The 21,298-nt window shown below is 49.0% G+C and overlaps 1 protein-coding gene across 1 annotated transcript in view; it reads right to left on the bottom strand.

The window, feature by feature from the left end:
• The window catches only part of PDE3A (phosphodiesterase 3A), a 273,848-nt gene extending 252,873 nt beyond the window's left edge, over positions 1 to 20,975 (bottom strand). The window contains exon 1 of the mRNA XM_077340139.1: positions 18,671 to 20,975. Coding sequence (XP_077196254.1) covers positions 18,671 to 19,768 — 1,098 coding nt within the window. The 5' untranslated portion in view covers positions 19,769 to 20,975. The remainder of the gene's footprint in view (positions 1 to 18,670) is intronic.
• Between the last annotated feature and the right edge of the window lie 323 nt (positions 20,976 to 21,298).

Genomic DNA, 21,298 nt, shown 5'->3' with positions numbered 1-21,298 from the left:
GGGGGACCTGGGAACCCTACTGGACTAGGACCGGGGAGACCAGAGTCGAAATTGCCACTCGGCCACAAAGTCCCCTTGTCCGAAGAACTATCTAATCCACTGCACATGGCTGCTGCAAGAACAAAATGGAAGGCGGAATCCATGCACGCCGCTTGGGAGGGCCTTCAAGGAAGGGGAGGGATAAAAACATAAACAAATAGAACGAGCTGTGAGCTTAGTTCAGAACACAAGAACACATGCCAAGCCTGTGTTCTTTTTCCAAGTGGAACAGCAACATATTAATTTGGTACCTGATTACCATATCTTGCATTAAAGCATTTTGCCTTAAAAAAAAAAATTGTACAGGCTTTCCGGATCTTGGGTTAAAGTGATGTCGGGTGGGAAATAAAATCAACACAGGAGTTTCCAAGGCCCTTTTCAAGTCTTCGCCTGATGAGGGGGCAAAATTCTACCGACCAAACTTGCCCAGACGCCACCTTAGCGAGCTGCAGTGCTAGGAAATCACTGCATTTGTTGATTTTCTCCGTCTCCTGCAGCTGTTCTAGACCAACGACAACAGACAAATGACTCTTTTAGAAGGAGAGGGGCCAGTAACAGAAAGTGGCATGGTCAGAGTTGGGTTTGCTTTTATTAAAAAGAGTACAATATTTAGTTGATATTGGTGAAACCGGTTTTTTGAAATTGTGTTGATTAAAAAGGTAACCAGGCAGCAGGGTTTTTTTAATGTTTATTTTAAGTACCAATATATCCCAAAACCATGTTAGAAGGTGAATTCCTATATATATATCTTGGCCAAGCAAGAGTATGTCCAGCAGCTACTATTATTCAACTGTCAAGAACATGAAACCGTCTTGCCCTGAGTCAAATCTATCAAGGTCAGGAACGTTTAGTCAGATTGGCAGTAGCTCTTCAGGATCCCAGACTGAGGATGCTCTCATCAACTAGGATCATAGAGTTGGCAGGGGCCAGACAGACCATCTAGTCCAACCTCCTGCTCAAGGCAAGAGCAGCCCAAAGCATCTATGATAAGTGGTCAACCAGTGACTGAAGATTGGCAAATGAGGAGGAGCTCACCATCTCCTTAGGCAGCCAGTTCCACTGCTGAACTACTCATTGACTGTAAAAAAAAAGTTTTTTCCCAGATATCTAGCCAGTACCGTTCTACATGTAGTTTGAAGCCATTACTGTGGGTCCTCTCCTCTGCCACCAACAGGAACCGCTCCCTGTCCTAAGTAACAACCTTTCAAATGATTAAAGAGATCCATCTTGTCCCCTCTCCACCTCTTCTTCTCCAGGCTGAACATTCCCAACGCCCTCAGCCTTTCCTCACAGGGCTTGGTCTTCATCGGCCTTCTTTACCACTGCATCACATTATCTACTCGTAGTTCACTTACACTCCACAAGTACCCTAAGATCTCATTCACACATACACTGTGAACTACTATCTGATCCTACTGTCTAATCCTTTTTTTAAAAAAAAAATTCGAAATGGGAGATGCTAGGGACTGAACAGGGGTCCTTCTGCAGGCCAAGCAGATCTTCTTATCACTAAACCACTGTCCCTGCCTGATGAGGCCAGAGAAGGGAAAAGAACAAGCACCCTGTATCCACCTCCGGCTGAAAAACTACTCCCCGAGAACTTTGTGTGCATGCATATCTATGTGCCAGCTTGGTGAAATGGTTCAGAGCACAATGATGCGCTCTTAGAAGTTTTGTTCTAATCTACAATTTATCAACACACACACAAATACACACACTCCGATCCAACAACATCCCTTGTTGTTTAGATATACCCTAAATCAGGGGTAGTCAACCTGTGGTCCTCCAGATGATCGTGGACTACAATTCCCATGAGCCCCTGCCAGCAAACACTGGCAGGGGCTCATGGGAGTTGTAGTCCATGATCATCTGGAGGACCACAGGTTGACTACCCTTGCCCTAAACAGGGCTCAGGATTTACAACAGTTTGCTAAGTGAGATCAGAAGCAGTCTTTCACCATAAAAACAGCCCCACCAGATCCGCTTTAATTCATTACGGGGGAAAAGATGGCCAACAGCTCACTTCCCTGGCGAATCTGAAACACATCTGCAAATCCTCAGAGTGGCAGCGATTTAAGAATTTCATCCTTTCTTTTTCTAAAAACAACAACATTCGGTTCAGTAACCAATGCTCCTTTCAAAGGCTCGAAATAATACAGTATTCAGCCCACTAATTTATAAAAAAAATGTTTATTCATTTGCAGCTTTATGCAAATCAATCAGTAATAAGGGCCTCTTTTTTAAAAAAAAGAGACGCTTAATTACCGGTGTTTTTAAAAATTGGTCCCCCAAATGTGCTTAAAAATCAAGAGCTGAATATGAATCACATATGGCAGCGCTTCACAGTTGCCGCTAAAACGCATCATCCTTTAGAATAAAATTGAAATAATTACCAGTCTAATGTTTTCAGAGGCAGCACGTTCGTTCTCCGGGGGCTGCCAGCCAAGGCTACAGTTACTTGAAAGTATGTCCCATGTAATTCGGCAGAAATTATACCCGGGTAAACATGGATAAGATCGTGCTGCACATTTCAAAACAGATGTGTTTATTTTAAAACATTTACAGGCTGTTTTTCCACCAGCAGAAAGCAGCCGGCGAGAAATTAAACACACGTCACGAGACCGACGCAAGAAGAACATGAGGCGGCAGCATCTTCTGACTTCCCATGCGCTCATGCAGCCCTTAATGCTGTGGGCCAGAAGGCTCACTGGGACAGAACCCACCTAGCAATTCTGCAAAAAAATGGGGGTGGTGGGGTGGAATTCTGCATCAAACTAATGTGTGGCATTACTTCCAGCACAAAACCAAGAGTGGCCTCATGCTATCAATGCAATACTCAGGGATATTTCCAAAACTTTATGGTTTTCGGGCGAATCCTAGAGTGTCACTCTGGAGTAGGGATAGCGGGTCCTCCCTGCCTACTGGAAGGGGCCTGAACGGTAGGGTAGTGAGATTCAGGCTGCGGAACTCCTAGAGCTTGGGAAATGGAGCCTGGGGAGGGCAGGGACCTCCAGTGGGGTACAATACCATAGAGTCCACCTTACATAGCATCCATTTAATCCAGGGGAACTGATCTGATAACCATCTTCAAGTATTTAAAAGGCTGCCATGTAGAGGATGGAGCAGAGTTGTCCTCTCTTGCCCCAGAGGGACGGACCAGAACCGATGGGATGAAATTAATTCAACAGAAATTCTGTCTAAACATCCGGAAGAAGTTCCTGACAGTTAGAGCGGTTTCTCAGTGGAACAGGCTTCCTCGGGAGGTGGTGGGTTCTCCATCTTTGGAGATTTTTAAACAGAGGCTGGATAGCCATTTGATGAAGAGGCTGATTCTGTGAAGGCTCAAGGGGGTGGCAAGTTACAGCGGATGAGCGATAGGGTTGTGAGTGTCCTGAATAGTGCAGGGGGTTAGACTAGATGACCCAGGAGGTCTCTTCCTACTCTATGATTCTATGATTCTATCTCTGTAGTCTGGAGATCAGCTGTAATCCCATGGGATCCCCAGGTCCCACCTTGGAGGCTGGCATCCCTACCCTACAGCACCCCCCCACCCCCAAACTATCCCACCAGGGTGCCAGCTAGGTAACCTTCCTCTCCACACACCTGCTCAAGCTGCTTCATAAATTAAGAACAATACCATAGAAGTAACAAGAAGCCAGGGCACAACCACAGCCTATATCACCCAGCCTCCAGAATATCCTTAAAAACAAATCATCAGGCTCAAAAGCAACCTTAAAACAGTTTCACAAGGCCAAACATCATAGCAAATAGCCCTGAGTAAAAAGAAATATTCTGACCAAGCTCCAGGCAGGCTTCAGTGGTGAGGGCATTCCGCTATACGCCACCACTGAAAAATCCCTGTCTCTAGTCACTGAGGGCATTCCAAACACAAGGTGCCACCACTGAAAAAACCCTGCCTCAAGGCGCCAACCTCTTCATCCCTGGGAACAAGAGCAGAGCTTTGAAGGCAGATCCTAACTGGAGGGCTAAGCTGTCTCAGCGAATATACAGAATCCGTAAGTGGAAGATTTGGGGGCTGGGCTTCCTCATTGTCCTCTTCTTCTGCAATTCTACTGGGGAGCCTGAATTTCAAAACATCACCGGACAGTCAGGGGCGTAAATCAGCAATCTTGTACTGTTGTGTTACGGATTTCCCCACTGATTATCCCTACCCAATGCCTCCTTCTAGGCTCCAACTTGATCATAGCCACCTATATAATTGAAGAGCCTCTTGTGGCACAGAGTGGCAAGGCAGCAGACATGCAGTCTGAAGCTCTGCCCATGAGGCTGGGAGTTCAATCCCAGCAGCCGGCTCAAGGTCGACTCAGCCTTCCGAGGTCGGTAAAATGAGTACCCAGCTTGCTGGGGGGTAAACGGTAGTGACTGGGGAAGGCACTGGCAAACCACCCCGTATGGAGTCTGCCAAGAAAACGCTAGAGGGCGTCACCCCTAGGGTCAGACATGACCCGGTACTTGCACAGGGGATACCTTTACCTTTACCTATATAATGCAGAGCCAAGCTAAATGTCACATGTAACTGTTGTGAGGAGAGCCAGGAGGGTGTTGTGGTTAAAAATGGTAGACTTTGGTCTGGAGAACTGGGTTCGATTTCTGACTTCTCCAAATCATGCCAGCTGAGTGACCTTGGGCCAGGCACAGTTCTCTCACAGCCCTCAGTCTTACCTACTTTGCAAGGTTCCTGTTGTGGGGAGGGGAAAGGGGATTGTAAAGCTTCAAGGTAGAGAAAAACAGGGCGTAAAGCCCAGAGAACTCAGACTCTTTAAAACCTAACGCTTAGGCTGGCCCACAAAAGATACCATTCGGCTTCTTTTTAAAAATGAAGATCTAGGAAACCAATATGGACACCCAACTCAGCGCACGTCAGCTTGCAATCATGTGCAGGAAAAAAAATTTATGCTTCCCAAAGGGTTCAAGAAAGCAAACCAGGCAGATGCTAGAAGCCTCCTCAGGGGAGGGGGAAAGAGAAAGACGTCTGTCTTCGCCAGCCATGAGGTGGCTCGAAAAACGTCCCATTTGCTGTTTTGCAGAAAACTCTGTGCCATTCTTATTTTCCATTTCTCAAAAAAAGCATTGTTTCAAAACACAAACAAGCAACGTAAGGAGTGGGGGGGACGGCTGGGAAATGAGGAAGTCTCAGCCTTGCGATTCGTTTTCGTTGGGTGACTTTTCGACAGAAATTATGCAAACGAGTCACGCATCGAAGCACGCCGGGGGTGATTTCAGAAATCCATTCTGCTGATCAGACCTTTCCGCTCAACGACTTCTGGCTCCTGAGGAAACATGGGCATCGTCTGCCCAGCGTATGCAGCTTATGCGGGGACAGAACAACGTTTGAGACCAGCAGACCCTTCAGAGATCCGAAAACTCATTCCAGGATTAAAACTCTTGTTGGTCTTCAAGGTGCCGCCTGGACTCCTGGTTTTGTTCTGCTGCTTCAGACCAACATGTCTACCCACCTGAATCGGCTTTATATGGGAGATAGTTTCAGTTAATTCACATGTTCAGAACAATGGACGCCCAGCACCCCGGACGGAAGAGGAATCTAGGGCTCTTATCTACATCTGCTGATTTTCTACCCAGGGGAGGGGAGGGGAGGGGAGGGGAGAGGAGAGGAGAGGAGAGGAGAGGGGAGGGGAGGGGAGGGGAGGGGAGGGGAGGGGAGGGGAGGGGAGGGGAGGGGAGAGGGGAGGGGAGAGGGGAGGGGAGAGGAGAGGAGAGGAGAGGAGAGGAGAGGAGAGGAGAGGAGAGGAGAGGAGAGGAGAGGAGAGGAGAGGAGGCTGGACTCTCTCACTTATATCCTGAAACACTTGTTTGGTCTCTCAGGTGCTACTGGATGCGAATCTAACATCTGGAGAACTTTTATCTGATTTCGCTTATCAAAGGGCCAAATAAAAAGTGCTACTTGCCCGTGTGGCTGCCATTTTTAAGTCCTCTCAAAATGCCACCAGGACATGATCACATCGAGTTTGGCCCTCAGACACACTAAGACGCAGCCAAGTCATTAGCGATGCAACCCTCCGATCCTGCCACAAATTTTGTGAGTCTTTCAAGTGCTACTGGACTCTTGTGCTTTTCTTCTGGAAGAAAGGAGGATCAGCGGGGACCACTGGGAGGTGGCCAACCTGATGGGCAGCAGAAGCCAAGACTGCCACCCTCCCCCCCCCACAAAATCTGCCACCCAGGGCCACCACCCCACCTTGCCAGACAATGGCAAGACCGTCTCATGGGTAGGTATTTATGGCCAGGTTAAAAAAAAAAATTACTGCCTTTTCCAGAAAGTTTTTCCTGCAGGCTGGTCTACTGTTGCTTCTAACAACCCCACCAGTTTCGCTCTGGAATTTTTAGCTGTCTGTTTTATGACTGTTATTGTAGAGCTTTTACCCTTTTATTGCTACCTGCCTGGTTTTATTTTTCGTTGTAAAATTACGTCAAATGTCATGTGAACGGCAGAAAATGCAGCCAGCAGATACTGAAATGAGCCACAGAATTTCAAAATCACGGGGTCACTGCATTTCAAAAGTCCTTCCCTCGCCGGTATTTAATGGCACGTGTGTGAGATTTGGTACAAGAATCTGCACATGGCATGCGCTGAAGTTTGTACCCTGCAGGATTTGCCAACACTCTGCAGGGCATGTAAGACTTTGATGTGGCATTTGGTTAATAGTATAAACCAGGAAGCTGGCCAGTTGTTTTGATTCTCCCAGCAATTTGTTATGAAGTTGCTATTTCAATTGATTTTTATTGTTCTATTTATTGCTTTTATTCTTATTTTATTTGTATTGATTATTGAGAGCCAGCATGGTGTAATGGTTAAGGGCAGTGGCTTCTAATCTAGAGAACTGGGTTTGATTCCCCTCTCCTCCTCCACACACAGCCAAGCTAGGTGACCTTGAGCCAGTCACAGTTCTGCCAGAACTCTCCCAACCCCACCTATATCACAGAATGACATCTGTGGGGTAGGAAGCGGGGTAGGGAGACCAACTCTTCTTCTTCATGTATTTTAAAATGCAAGCTGCCCAAAATCCTCTGTGGGGAGAGGATGCAGGGTATAAATTCAATAAACAAATACAATTTACCAAGGGCAGACTCCCCTTGTTTGGTACTTGTGCCAGGTAAATCTTCGTATTTTGAAGGAACACTGTTACACCTATGTCAGACTGTCCATATAAATGAACTGAATAAAGAAGAAATCCATTTCTGCCTACCTGAGTATATAACCAGCGCAGAATCATAAAACTTCAGCACGAAAACAACCTCAGTTGTTTTCTGTTACCCTAGAGCAGGGGTAGTCAACCTGTGGTCCTCCAGAGGTTCATGGACTACAATTCCCATGAGCCCCTGCCAGCAACCACTGGCAGGGGCTCATGGGAATTGTAGTCCATAAACCTCTGGAGGACCACAGGTTGACTACCCCTGCCCTAGAGTATGAGGCAAAACCAAAACAAAAAAAAAAGGAACACAACCCAACCTTAACAGGTAGGAACTCAGAAGTTGAGCTGTACAATAAAGTAATGTAAAACTTGCTGATTATTTATTATAGTGCACAATTAAAAACATAATAAAAACGTCATAAAAACTATACAGAACTAACAGCACATAAGACCAAATGCGTTTCGACCCTACTGGGTCTTCCTCAGTGGTCAGAACTGTGATAATACACTCTATATAAAATATCTATATTAAACTCATTATAAAGTGCAGCTGAGTGGTTGAAGGGGATGTGTAAATTATGGCTCCAACCAATATATGTACATTTTATCTTTTTTGGAGACCAACTCCTATGATATGTGCCTAGGGTCACCACTCTTCACTATTATATAATTCTATGCTGAGAGTGTATCTCATGTGCGAAAGAAAAAAAGCTAGAGTATGAGGCCAGAACCAATGGGTTAGAATTAATTCAAAAGAATTTTCGGCTAAACATCCGGAAGAAGTTCCTGGACGTTAAGAGTAGTTCCTCAGAGGAACAGGCTTCCTCGTGAGATGGTGGGTTCTCCTTCTTTGGAGGTTTTTGAGCAGAGGCTAGATAGCCACCTCGCTGATTCTGTGAACTTAGGGCCAATTGTGAGTGCATGGGCAGGAGGGATTGTGTCTGAGCTTGACTCTTGTGGCCTTTTCTTGCATACCCAAGGAAAGGTCGATTGCCACTTTGGGATCAGGAGGCAAATTTCTTCCAGGCCTTCCTGGCCAGGGATTCAGGGGGGGGGGGCATCATCTGGGCATGGAATTGGAGTCACTGTGGGTGAGCAGGTACTTGTGAATTTCCTCCATTCCGCAGGGGGTTGGACTAGATGACCCTGGAGGTCCCTTCCAACTCTAAAAAAAATGCTAAAATCACGTATTCCTAAAGAATGGCAGCCTCAACCATATGCCTGGCAGAAGAGCTCCGTCTTGTAGGCCCTGCGGAAAGCTGATAACTCTGGCAGGGCCCTTAGCTGCCATGGGGGTTAGATACCCCTCCAAAATCAACACCTTTTTGTAGGACAGGCAGGTACCCCCCTGGCCACCAGGAGGAGATGGAGGGGCAGTGGTGGTAGGGTAGAAGATCCAGATTGGGAAACTCCTGGAGATTTGGGGATGGAGCCTAAAGAGGAGACGAATCTCCAAAACATCTACTTTTTTCCAGGGGAACTGATCACTGTACTTTGAAGATAACCTGTAATTCCATCTTTGGAGGCTGGCTTCCCTGCCTTTTCGTGCCCACAGACATGTAAGCCCCTGACTGGTCAATCTTTTCTTTTATTGGTACGTAAGTTCAACAGGAAGGGGGAGAGAGAAGTCGAGTACACACTTTAAAACCCTGACCTTTTCCAAGGCAGTTTTTATTAAGCAAATTAGTACGAGTCTGGTGTATTCGCACCGAGCCCTTAATAATAAATCTGTTTTTAAAAGCCTTTGGAAATGCGGTGGAGTGGATCCTAATCTTAACAGGACCCTGTCAGCTTTCCATTTGCAAACCATAACAGACATTTTCCCTCCAAATTTTAAAACAATGTGTCTGTGGGGGGTAGGAATACTCATCAACCCACCGCTGGCAGGGAAGGGAGCGAATACCTTCAGAGAAACATCTGATTTTTTAAAAAATATATATATTTTAAGCACACACTCACGGACTGAAGTGTAGAAAAACCAAACATGGACATGGGTAGAACATGATTTATGTAAACAAGGGATTTCGGTTTGGAACATTTTGTTATAAGTGAGCACGGGGGCTCTGAGGAGAACCCATCTGAGAAGTATTTCTGACTCAGTCAAAAGGTTTATACTTTCACAGGCATGGAATAGGACTCGAAATCAAAACATCATATTCTGCCTACATTGATGTAGGCACCGGGCCAAGAGCAATTACAATGTTTTCCACCTGGAAGAGTCCCCAGGGCAGACGCCCCCCACAAAATAACCAGCCAACAGTGAAAAGATCCCACATCCCAAGATGGCATACAGCAGGGGTTGTCAACCTGTGGTCCTCCAGATGTTCATGGACTACAATTCCCATGAGCCCCTGCCAGCATTTGCTGGCAGGGGCTCATGGGAATTGTAGTCCATGAACATCTAGAGGACCACAGGTTGACTGCCCCTGGCATACAGGATGGAAATGTCCATGGCGCACAGAACAGACCCACCTGGCCTTATAGTGATCACCCCAGTAATCTTTTGCAAACCAAAGATCCAATTCAGATTCAGTTTATTGGTCAGCCATTGGCCATTTCAAACAAATTGACTGTTATATACAAAATCAGTTAAGATTAAGACCTAAAACTGATAAGATCATGAGGAGTTCAAAAGTTATCAATTGAGTTTCTACATGGTACCAAATATCAATGAGACCCCAAAATTAAAAACCAAGCAGATGACTCAGTGTCATCTTTGGCCCCTTTTTCTAGACTCTAAATCAGACTTTCTCAAGGGTTTTTTTTTCCCCCACTGAGAAACCCCTGAAACAGTCCTCAGGCTTTGAGAAACTTGAGAATTGGCGTGAGCCTGCAAAATGTGGTTGGGAAGTAGTGCTGTGGACACGCCCACCTGGGGCCCCTCCCCTTCCCACCCTCTCCAGTCCCGTCATTGGCCATTTGGGGGGGGGGGTCGACATGATCATATATGGTCATACTACCCGATAAATGTTTAACAAATCTTAAAAATATATTAAAAATTAATTCACTCCCACCCATTCACGAAATCTTTCCGGGGCCGTCAAGAACCCTATGGCTTCATAAAACCCTGGTTGAGAAAGCCCCCTCTAAATCTTTAAACCTCTGATTATATCATCCCTCTGCTGCCAGAGAGAACATCAAGTTGGTTGCAGACTGTTATTAATGCTGCTGGGATGCATTATACAGCATTGGATTATTTTTTAAGGTTTTAATGTTAGTTTTTAATATTGCAATTTTTAACCCGTCGTAAGCCGCCATTAAGAGCGTGGCGCAGTGTGTTAAGGCAGCAGACATTCAGTCTGAAAGCTCTGCCCATGAGGCTGGGAGTTCGATCCCAGCAGCCAGCTCAACGTTGACTCAGCCTTCCATCCTTCCGAGGTCCGTAAAATGAGTACCCAGCTTGTTGGGGGGTAAACGGTAATGATTGTGGAAGGCACTGGCAAACCACCCCGTATTGAGTCTGCCATGAAAACGCTAGAGGCCAAATACTAGATAACTATGGCCACAAACTGGAAAGGAATGGGGAGCTGAGATATCAGGAAAACTGAATGAATAAAGATTCAGATTCAGAGTACCTTTATTGGCATAAGTAAAAAAGGTAAAGGTATCCCCTGTGCAAGCACCGAGTCATATCTGACCCTTGGGGTGACGCCCTCTAGCGTTTTCATGGCAGACTCAGTACGGGGTGGTTTGCCAGTGCCTTCCCCAGTCATTACCGTTTACCCCCCAGCAAGCTGGGTACTCATTTTACCGACCTCGGAAGGATGGGAGGCTGAGGCAACCTTGAGCCGGCTGCTGGGATCGAACTCCCAGCCTCATGGGCAAAGCTGTCAGACGGCTGCCTTACCACTCTGCACCACAAGAGGCTCTTTTATTGGCATAATAAAGAATGAATAAAGATACAGAGAGGCTCATTTTAGTCCCCATGACTAGAGGCCCCCAACAGACCAGTCCTCCATAAACTTCTATCTAGGAGCCAGACTCCCACAAACATCAAAATCAAAATAGTTAATACAAGATTAAGTAATTAGCGTTACCAATGGAAACTCATTTTTCCAGAATCTAGTGTTCTATCTTACATTGGGTTTCATATAGCTACCTATCCAGGAAGGTGGGGGGGGGGGTAGGGTTGCATGCATACCTTTAAAACACACTGATGCCAGTTTCCTAACCTTTTAATTAAATTATCCTGGAGGGGAGGTGAACAGGGGGGAGTGCAAATTCCTTTTTTCCAGCACAATGTGCATACCAACATTTTCAAAAAAAGGACTTCCCCACAAAGGCAACTCGGAAAGCGAACGCAGGCCGACGAATTCAAGTCCGGTGGTGCAAGTCACACCATCAATGCTGCAGGTCAGCTAGCCCCTGCCGCACTCCGGATGTGAAGCGGTGGTACACACTTAATCAGTGGAGCACTGTTCAGGTTGTTTATTCAGTGAACACGACAACCCCCAGCGTACACTGTGTTTCTTTCAGCTCAGCATCTCCAAGACTGGCGGAAGGGGTCACGCTTTACACACCGTTGAGAAAACCGCTCAAAGCTTTTACTGTATTTTCACTTCTTTCCCTTTGGAGAGGTTTTTTTAAAAAAATATAAAAAGCCACCAAAAACCAGTTTTGCAAACTATTTTGTCAATCGTGGGGGGCTATCCCCCACCTTTTAAATTTAAAATTTAGCTCCCCCCCCCCAAAAAAAATTAAGACAGTTTAAGCAAACCCAGAAACTTTATTAAGAGGCTGGGTAGGGTTTGGGAATAAAATTTGGTATCTAAGTATCGGTATTTTATCCAGCTGTGGTAGATCTCAGTGATTAAAAAAACTCTTAATTATACAAAAGAAAAGAAACTCCTCCAACAGCCTGGAAAACAAATGACCTATATTTGGGATAATATATTTTGTACTACAATATATATCCGATATGAACTGCTTTAACAATAAGATTATACCCACTGCTCCATCATTTTTATATTTTACACCTTTTAGTTCTCAGTATCTTAATACCATGAGAGGAGGGAGATGGGCCAGGAAACAGAAGAAGCTGAAAGGAGACAGAACTATGGTATCAAGGAAAGGTGCAAGAAAAGAAAGCATCCACAACTTTCCTGTACGCTCTTCGCCCGCGGGGCAAAATCTGCACTCAGTTTGAGGCTGTTTTTGGCCTTTTAAAGATTGATAAGAGTCTAAACGCAGCGGTGGCCAAACTGTGGCTCTTCAGATATCCACAGTTCCCATGAGGCCCTGCTGGCATCATACTGGCAGGGGCTCATGGGAATTGTAGTCCATGGACACCTGGAGAGCCACCATGTGGCCACCCCTGGAAGGCACCGAGAGGTTTGGATTTGCAGTTGCAGGAGATAAAATAAATGGGAGGGGGGGTTGTTAGATGAGGGTCTGCCAATGAACCTACAGCAGGGATGTCCAGCCAGGGCACTCTGGGACTCCATGAGAGCTCCCCGGGGGGAGGGGGAGTCTCCCTCATCTTTCCCCTAAATCCTGCCTTGATGGACTTAGCCACACTCCGGGCCCTGTTCCAGAGCTCCTCAAAGCCTGAGAAACAATTCACAGGGTACTCCACAGTCAAAAGATTGGAAAAGGCTGGCCTAAAGAATGCACTGACCAAGATGTGGCAGTAAGGACTAACTTCAAACGTGGACATTTCACGGCGGCAATGAAACAACCATGCAACCTTTAGAATTAACACGGCTAGCAGATTCTAGGAATTAACAGCCATGGATGCCTAGGCTCACGAGTAAATCCACAAGTTACTTGTCCTTCCTTTTTTCCCCCCAAGAGCTAGAATACCTCCGTGCAACTGGGATAGAGGGTCTTTTTGGTGGCCCTTGAATCAACCCTGACATTTAAAAGCTCTCTTCCAGTTCGCAAATTTCCCCTGCCTAATTCACAGCAGGTAGTTCTTTCTCACGGGTGGTCAAGGGCAGCTGCAACGTACAAACCTGGAGACATTTCTACCACAATCACATTAGGTTTATGAAAGAATCTAGCCATGCATCCATTGGAAAACAGCACACCACACAACTGGCTTGAAGGGCCACAGCACAACGGTCCCAGTTCCCAATTAGAAGAAGAAGAGTTGGTTCTTATATGCCGCTTTTCCCTACCTGAAGGAGGCCCAAAGCTGCTTACAATCCCCTTCCCTTTCCTCTCCCCACAACAGATATCCTATGAGGTGGGTGAGGCTGAGAGAGCCCTGATATTACTGCTCGGTCAGAACAGCTTTATCAGTGCTGTGGTGAGCCCAAGGTCACCCAGCTGGTTGCATGTGGAGGAGCGCAGAATCGAACCCGGCATGCCAGATTAGAAGTCCGCACTCCTAACCACTACACCAAACTGGCAATTAAAGGACTGTAAGTCGGCTAGGAAGATGTCCTCGCTGGCCAACAAGCTAAAGATGCAACTCAACATCTCTGTTTGGAAGAACCTTCTCATTCTTCCCCGACATTACGGAACTTGGAGGTGTTCTTTTTCATCAACTAGGGATAAAGGAGGCCAAATATCAAGCGGATAACATATATAAGGCAATGCTATGGTTTGCCAAGAAGCAAAAATGGACATTTCAGAATCCACAATACAGACATTTTTAACAAGGAGCCTCCAGATTAACCAACTGCAGAAGAAGGCGAGGACTACGGGAGGAGAGCATTTGGGATATGGGAAAGGGAGTACCCTGGAGGGGGGTTTGGCTTAGAGAAGAGCTTTGCTAGTAGATTCAAAAGGAATCTGCTGCAACATTGGTTCTTCTGGTCAGTCTGCCTAGAAGCAGAGAACCCGCATGTGATGCTGACCTCTAAACTGGAGGATTTCCAACTGGTTATTAACATCCCATCAGCATCCAGGTCAAATCACAATGGTATATGCTTGGCTAACCACTCTCCGTTGCTACCCTGAACTCTTCCTTCTCTCTGCTTTCTGTCCATCATTTTGTTTGCTTGTTTTGTTAACTGTATATGCCGTCAATTCCAGCACAGCTGGCTCAAGGCAGCTCACAGCAAATAAAATTTACAAAATAAAACAATAAAATCCCCATCCATTCCCAACCCCCATCAGTCCCAACAACCCCACCCCCAACCCCATTTTTCTGGCTCCATGGAGATGGTCAATGGTACATCAGAGGGGAGTGGGGGGGAGGTCTCCCAATTCCACCTGGCCTCAACCAAAGGCGTGGCAGAAGATGTAAATCAGGCCTGCACAGCTTGTGAACCTCCAAGCTGAACACAGCCGGCCGGCCAGACACATAATTGCTGCTTGCCAAGTCCTTCACCCCATTTCCCCCCACACTTATAGCCCCAGGCAAGTAGCATATAAGAACCAGCTCTTCTTCTGCTTCATATATAGACCTTGGAAAGGGGCTGCACTTAGATTTGTTGGGTTGCAAATCAGGTGGACCCACTAAAGTTGGCGAATTTCTTTGGGCCCGGACTTGTCTTTTATGCTTTTGCTGCAAAACACCGATTTTGTTGACAGCGCTGTCTAAATAGTAATACAAACAGAAACAGACTCCTGCTGTGAAACACGGACCGTCACCTCTGCCAAATCCACGTAACATGGATTACAAATCCAAACACATCTGCACTCGATGACAGACGTTCGCGAAATTTCTGCTTGTCCATCTTTTTAAAATCCTTCACGGAAACCTGGCATAGAACTAGGTGCTCAATGCTGCAGCGATCTGAAGGCGCTTCGTGTCTCCTCTGGCCCTCAAGATGATGGTCTCGCTGCATACCTAAATTGTTAAGGCATAAAATCCTCCCTGATATAAACAACCCTCAAATTACAGTTTGCTCTGAACCGGCATCACCTCCCCAAAACTCCCAGGCAGTTAAAACTCAATACGGACTGGTATCCCCATACCTATGAGAGCCTGCGACCAGTTTTATATTATTATTATTATTATTATTATTATTATTATTATTATTATTATTATTATTATTATTATATAAGGACTTGTCACTGATGAAAGAATCTCGCTGAAAACGGATATTATCTGGATTCCCTTTTGACAGAAGTCCTACAGAATAAACAGATAAGGAAAACTACAAAAAAGGACACTTTTCTCTCTTTTATGAATATATTTACTGTATTGCGATTGGATAGGTTTTTTTCTCTCTATTTAGTTAAAACTCTATCACCTGGATTATTCAAAAACAAATTAATATTTTCTCATTTCTTTTTTTTTTTTTACGTTGTAGGGTATGTTTGGCTAGCACAATCATCTAGACTTCCTCTCTAGAAATTAAGGTTACACTCCCCGAGAGGGTCACAATTAAAAGTATGGAGAAGAAATCTGCAATCCCGCAGTCATTTTGAGATATCTACCACGTCACATTGGGCCCGTGGTTCACAGCTAATTCAATTTAGGTTCATAGTTTTATCCAGGTTTTAGAGGCATGACCCCCAGTTCCTCATAACCTTAAAGCTTTCCCGGTTATTCTCCACACGGGCCATGAATCTGTCCCGCAGGGCATCCGAACTCTCTCAATAATTTTTAGAAGAAACCCGTGGTTCAAAAACGGCGTCTTCAGTTACACATGACCAAAGTATCAGGCACATTATATTAAAAGGACGAGCAAAGCAACACGCTAACCTCTCTGGTTTTTGCAATTTGTGGACCCTAAAAGAAGCTATCGATCCTCGCCGTGCGATTTTCAGAACAACAACCCAAAAGAGGTCGCTTGGGGCGGGAAGACCGATTTGAGGTGCCTCAGAAAAGCGAGGCGTATACTACTCCGTGAAAGTAATATTTCGCAGAAGGCTATTTTAAACCGCACGGATCCATTGTTCTTCTTTCGAACAACAAGCAGCCAACGTACCGAAGGGGGGAAATCACCCTAGAAGTCCCATGAGCCAAACGAAAGTCATTCCATGTATTGACTTGAGACACCCAAATTTTACCTCAGATGCCACCCCACCGAAGGACACCATCGGCTTGACTCTTCAGATTTCATGGTGGTTGCATAATAAGCCCTGAACAGCTGAATACAAACTCAATTAAGGATACTAATTTGTCCATCACCATAAATTAAGGCGCTCAGGAGAAACTGTTGTAATCAAATGACGGCCGCCCGAATCGAGTTTCACAGACCGCATTAAAGCGATTAGATAAGTTTGTTTTGTTGAAAGTCACTGCTATCTGCAGAAAACAGAGTGAAAAGCTCTGGCAATTCCAAGTCCCCGCTTTTAAAAACTCCTGCCTGATTCAAGTATCCCCCTTTAATTTGACTTTTGTTTTTTTGTTTTTACTCCTTGAAATGTTTTATAGAAAGCTTGGCATGGGAGCCTTTATATATATACAGAATCGGTAAATATGAAATCAAGCTGGCTTTCGACATTTCCGTTCCTCTCATCTGTACTTCCAAAGGAACGGCAAAACACATTATTTTTATCCCCTCAAAAATGCAACCCAGTGCATTTGAGGCAAATTCAACCTCAAGGATATTCGGTTCACGGGGGCTTCTTCGAGAACACAAAACAAATGACCGCAAAGAAATGTCATCTAACCATTCCCAGAAGAAGAAGGAAAGATACTATACCACCCACACCACACGGTTAGATTTCACAGCTTGAAAAATACATCGCTGCTTTACAGATGTTGTGTATGTGGGGGGAGAGAGGGAGAGAAAAAGAGAGAGAGAGAGATGAACAGATCTTTGGGGAAAGCTAGATCCCAAATTTGACTTCACCACAGTTCATCATCACCCAATTCCGAACGCATTGGCTCGAAAAAGTCCAAACTGGTTTAGCTGATCTGACATCTAAAAATGCTTAGCCCTCTCTTGATCCTTAAAAGATGTAAAATGCCATCAAAAATAGGATGGGGTGGGGGTGATTCTTTCTCCACTAGATGGTTAGGGGTTTTTGAATGTGCAAGCACCTTCTGAAATGCTTACTGAAAATATTGCCCCCGCTACACAATCTATTAAAATGTTATTCCATACCGCAGTCCCCGAGCACAAAACTCAGTTCACCCCCAAAATTATGCGGTTCCGTGATTGTCAAACTGATACTAAGCATATTCTATACAAGGCCCGCTGCCTTCAACAAAACAGAACAAGCACGGTTAGGATTGTACTCTTATGAACTCAAGGGACATCGTCTTAAGAGTCAGGATCTTGGTCGCAAAAACGGCGTTAACGTGTATGTGACATTCAAAATTAGTATTAAACCCTTTGGCTTCGCTGCTTGATTGACCACCCCACTAAACCTTTTTAAAAAAATCAGGAGATAAATTTGTAAGCCTGGAGCTGCCCCATGCCGGACGTCCAGCGCTTGTCTTGGAACCTAACAGTGAGTCCATTTCTGCACTAATTTCAGAAGTCACGGGAAAACTTTCCCCGAGCGATGCTAACATCTGATTCCCACAATGCACTCTCCTTTTCGCCGCAAGAACAAGCTCTGATAAACAAAGGCCAACCATCCAGGGCTGAGAAAAGAAGAAAAAACCTTCTCTAACACCCAGGGCTAGGTGTAACCTGACGGCGAGGTGCACAAGTTGACAACCAAGTCGGTCAAAGCCTCCAGCATTCAAAGGATGCACCAAAGTTATTCCACGAAGAGGCACCTAACAGGACCGAACATCTGTTCCTTTTGGAACCATAAAAGCACCGTGAAAGAGCCCGGGCCGTTAAAATGCAACACCTTGCACGGCCAGGCCACTTCAGAAGGCCCCGTCCCAAGTGAGCCAACAGCAGACCTACCTACGGAAAGGGTAGGATAAGGTCATTTATCCTAGAGGTTCTGGGTAGGCTCACGCCGAGATTGGCCCAAGCCCGGCTGGAAGACAGATCTTAAAACTATTTTCTAGGCCAAAGCAGATTTAACAGCTAAATCCACCCTACCTTTTGCCCCAGAATAAAACAATACCTACACAACAGAACTCAGCAACTCTCAGCTGACTCGCTAACTGATGACCTACCCTAATGACACCTGAACAAAGATCCCTTAAAGACACCCCCCCCCCAAAAAAAAAGACGACGACGAAGCCCATCCTTCTAAGTGGTTGGACCTTTTCGGAAGCCACTAACGAGGCCAGGTAAATATGTTTGGCTCAAGATCCAGGTAAGAGGCCAGGTAAGTCTGTTTGGCTCAAGATCCAGCTAAGAAGCCAGTCTGCTTTGGCTCAAGATCCAGGTAAGAGGCCAGGTAAGTCTGTTTGGCCCAACTAGTCTCTCTCAGGCTGGCGTTTGCAACGAGGGACGGTTTTGCTTCCCATCCCCGAGCTACATGAGCCGGCGAGGGCGGTGTGGAGAGGTAAAAACGGGCTCCGGCTGCGGCACTAGGACCGCGGTCCCTCCCGGGTTCCCCCCGAGCGAGCCGAGGCGCGGGAGGAAAGTTTGCCGCGAACTCCGCCGCCGCATCCCGCGCCGCGCGCCCCCTTCCGCTTGCCTTGACTGCTCCGGCCCTTAGCCCCGGGGTCCCCTCCCGGCCGCCGCGCCGCCGCTTACCTGCTCGCGAGGGATGCACGGCAGGGAGGTGCGCCGGTGAGCCTTGCTGCCGCAGCCGGCCATCTCGGCGGCGATCATGGAACTGGAGCGCCTCCTCCGCTTCAGCCCCGCCGCCTCGTCCTGGGCCGGCGGCGGCGGCGGCAGCGGCGGCGGAGGGGCAGCGGCCAGCGCCGCTCCTTCCGCCCCTTCTCCGCCCGCCTCCGCCCGCTCCTCCTCCTCCTCGGCGGCGGCTGGGCGTCGGTGGCGGGCGGCGGCGGCGGCGACGACCCCCCCGAGCAGGGCGAGCAGAGCGGCCAGGGCGGCGCTCAGCAGGCGGCCGGCGGCGGGCAAGGCGAGGAGCAGCGCGCCCTGGCGGAGCCCGAGCAGGAGCCGCCCCCCCTGCGGCCAACGCCGCCCCAGCGCCAGCCACGTCCCGCCGGCCAGGCAGCCCAGCCCCAGCCCCAGCCCCAGCCCCAGCCCCGGGCGGCCGTCGGCGAGGCGGGCCAGCGCTTCCCCCCCGCAGCAGGCGGCCAGCAGCAGCAGCAGCAGCAGGGCGGCCGGCCGCAGGCGGATCGCGGCGCGCAGGGAGTCCCAGTCCCAGTCCCAGTCGCGGCCCCAACAGCAGCAACAGCAGCAGCAGGCGGCCAGCAGGCAGCAGCAGCCCAGGCCGGCCGAGCCCGCCAGCGGGGACCAGCGCCCGCCCGGGGGCGCCCCCTCGCCGCCACCAGCCTCCGCCTCCTCCGCCTCCTCCTTCTTCTCTTCCGCCGCTTCTGCCTCGCCGGCGCCCTTCGCCTGCCGGAGCGCCAGCGGCAGGGACAGGAGCAGCAGCGCCAGCAGCCCGCCAAGAGCCCAGCAAAGTTTGCGCCGCTTCCACTTCCACTTGCACGCCGGCGGAGCGACGGGGTTGGGCGCCGTGCCGCGGGGACCTCCGGCCCCTTCGCCGCTTCCTTCCGAGCCCGGCGGCCCCGTCGAGGCGCCGCAGCAGCAGCCGTTGCAGCCGCCGTCGCCCGCCGAAGCCAGAGCGGCCGCCTCGGGGCTTCTCTCCTCGCCGCGGCTCCAGCGGGCGGGATCAGGGCCAGGGCCGGACCCCCCTCGGGCCGAGTCTGCGCTCACCGCCATGGCCACCCAAGGCGGGCGTGGAGGGGTTTTTTTTTGGGGGGGGGGGGTCTTTCTTTCCCCTCCCCCGACTCCCCGAACAAAATGCCACCCCCCCAAAAAACCTGAAAGGTGCCGAAGTCAGCAGTTTGGGTGCTCCAGGCAGCCCTGGGAAGGAGTGGACGGGGATGCAGGAGGATCCCAGCGGAGGAGGGGGGATCCCGAATTACGCTTCCCCCCCCCCCCCAGCAGATCCGGTGGCGGGCTGAAAGGCGAGGGGCGCTTTTCGCGGGGAGCGGCCAGCAGAGGGTTAATCGGGCCGCGACGGCGGCATAAAAGTCATCGCCGGCCGGCCGGACTCCAGGTGCGGGAAAGAAAGCCGTAAGTCTGGGAAAAGCCGGGCCGCCAAATATCCTGGAGCGCTGCGTCGACGGGGCCGAACCGTCCGTCCGTCGTCCGTCCGTGGCCGGGGCTCCCTTGGCCGCTCAGTCCGCCTTCGCCGTCGGGCCATCCCCTCCAGCGCGGCCCCGGCCAGAAGCCCCTGCCCGCCTCCTCCTCCGCCGCCGCTGCTGCAGCTCCCCGGGGCTGGGGAGAGAGCCTTGTCCGCTCATCGCCGTTCCGCAGCCGTCCAGCTGCAGGCGCGAAGTCCCGGCCGAGGCTGGAGGGAGGGAGGGACGGCAGGAAAGTTGCGAAGGCGCCCCGCGAGAGCCTCCTTTCTCTCTCCCCGACAGTCGATTCCTGCAAGAGCCGCGGATTGCACGACCCTCCCCGGGGGTGGGGGCCGACGGCGGGGAGGGGGCGGCCCCCCGAGGTGGGAACCCCTCCCGGGCAAGCGGGCGGGCGGGCATGCACCGGCCGGGGGTGGGCAGAGCCCCTGGCGTCTGCTCTTTGGCTTGCTGTGCCCTCCGGGGCCAGTGGGTGCTGCTTGGCAAGAGCGTTTACACGAGAGAGGGAAGCAGAAGCAGATCGTAAATGGGGTTCCCCTTGGCTGCCTCCAGCAGGTGAGCAGCCCTGGCCGGGAGCGTCCTTACTCCGAAGTAATCCGATCCTTAATATGATGCTGGTCAGAGAGCTGTTCTGGCCCCCAGCTCATGGGAAGGCTAATGCAGGGGTGGCCAACCTGGGGCTCTCCAGATGTGCATGAACTACAGTTACCATGAGCCCCTGCGAGTAGTCCATGCACATCTGGAGAGTCCCAGGCTGGCCACCCCTGCTCTAATGATCCCTTTTTAATTATTTTGGGCCTCTCCTTTCTTGCTGGTGGGGACCCAAATCAGTGACCATCCTCCTCCGTTAGGCCGAGGCAGGGGGGTGGTTGGCTTCAATGGGGATTTGAACCCAGGCCTCCTTGGGCTCTCCGAAGCACAATGCTGGCCGGCCCTGCTCTGGCAGGGTGGGCTTATCTGCTCCCCTTAGAGCCTGTTGTCCCCTGAGGGCTTTTGGGGTCTGGCTGCAAAAAGCAGGTGGGATCTATGAACCAACCTAGGAAAAGTTAGTGGAAATTAGGACAGTGATTTCGATGGATTTTACTCCCAAGGAAGCCTGTATGGGATT

The sequence above is a fragment of the Paroedura picta genome, chromosome 5 (genome assembly GCF_049243985.1).
Source record: "Paroedura picta isolate Pp20150507F chromosome 5, Ppicta_v3.0, whole genome shotgun sequence".
NCBI classification, from domain to species: Eukaryota; Metazoa; Chordata; class Lepidosauria; order Squamata; family Gekkonidae; genus Paroedura; species Paroedura picta.
This window is presented reverse-complemented; position numbering and strand designations above follow the sequence as displayed.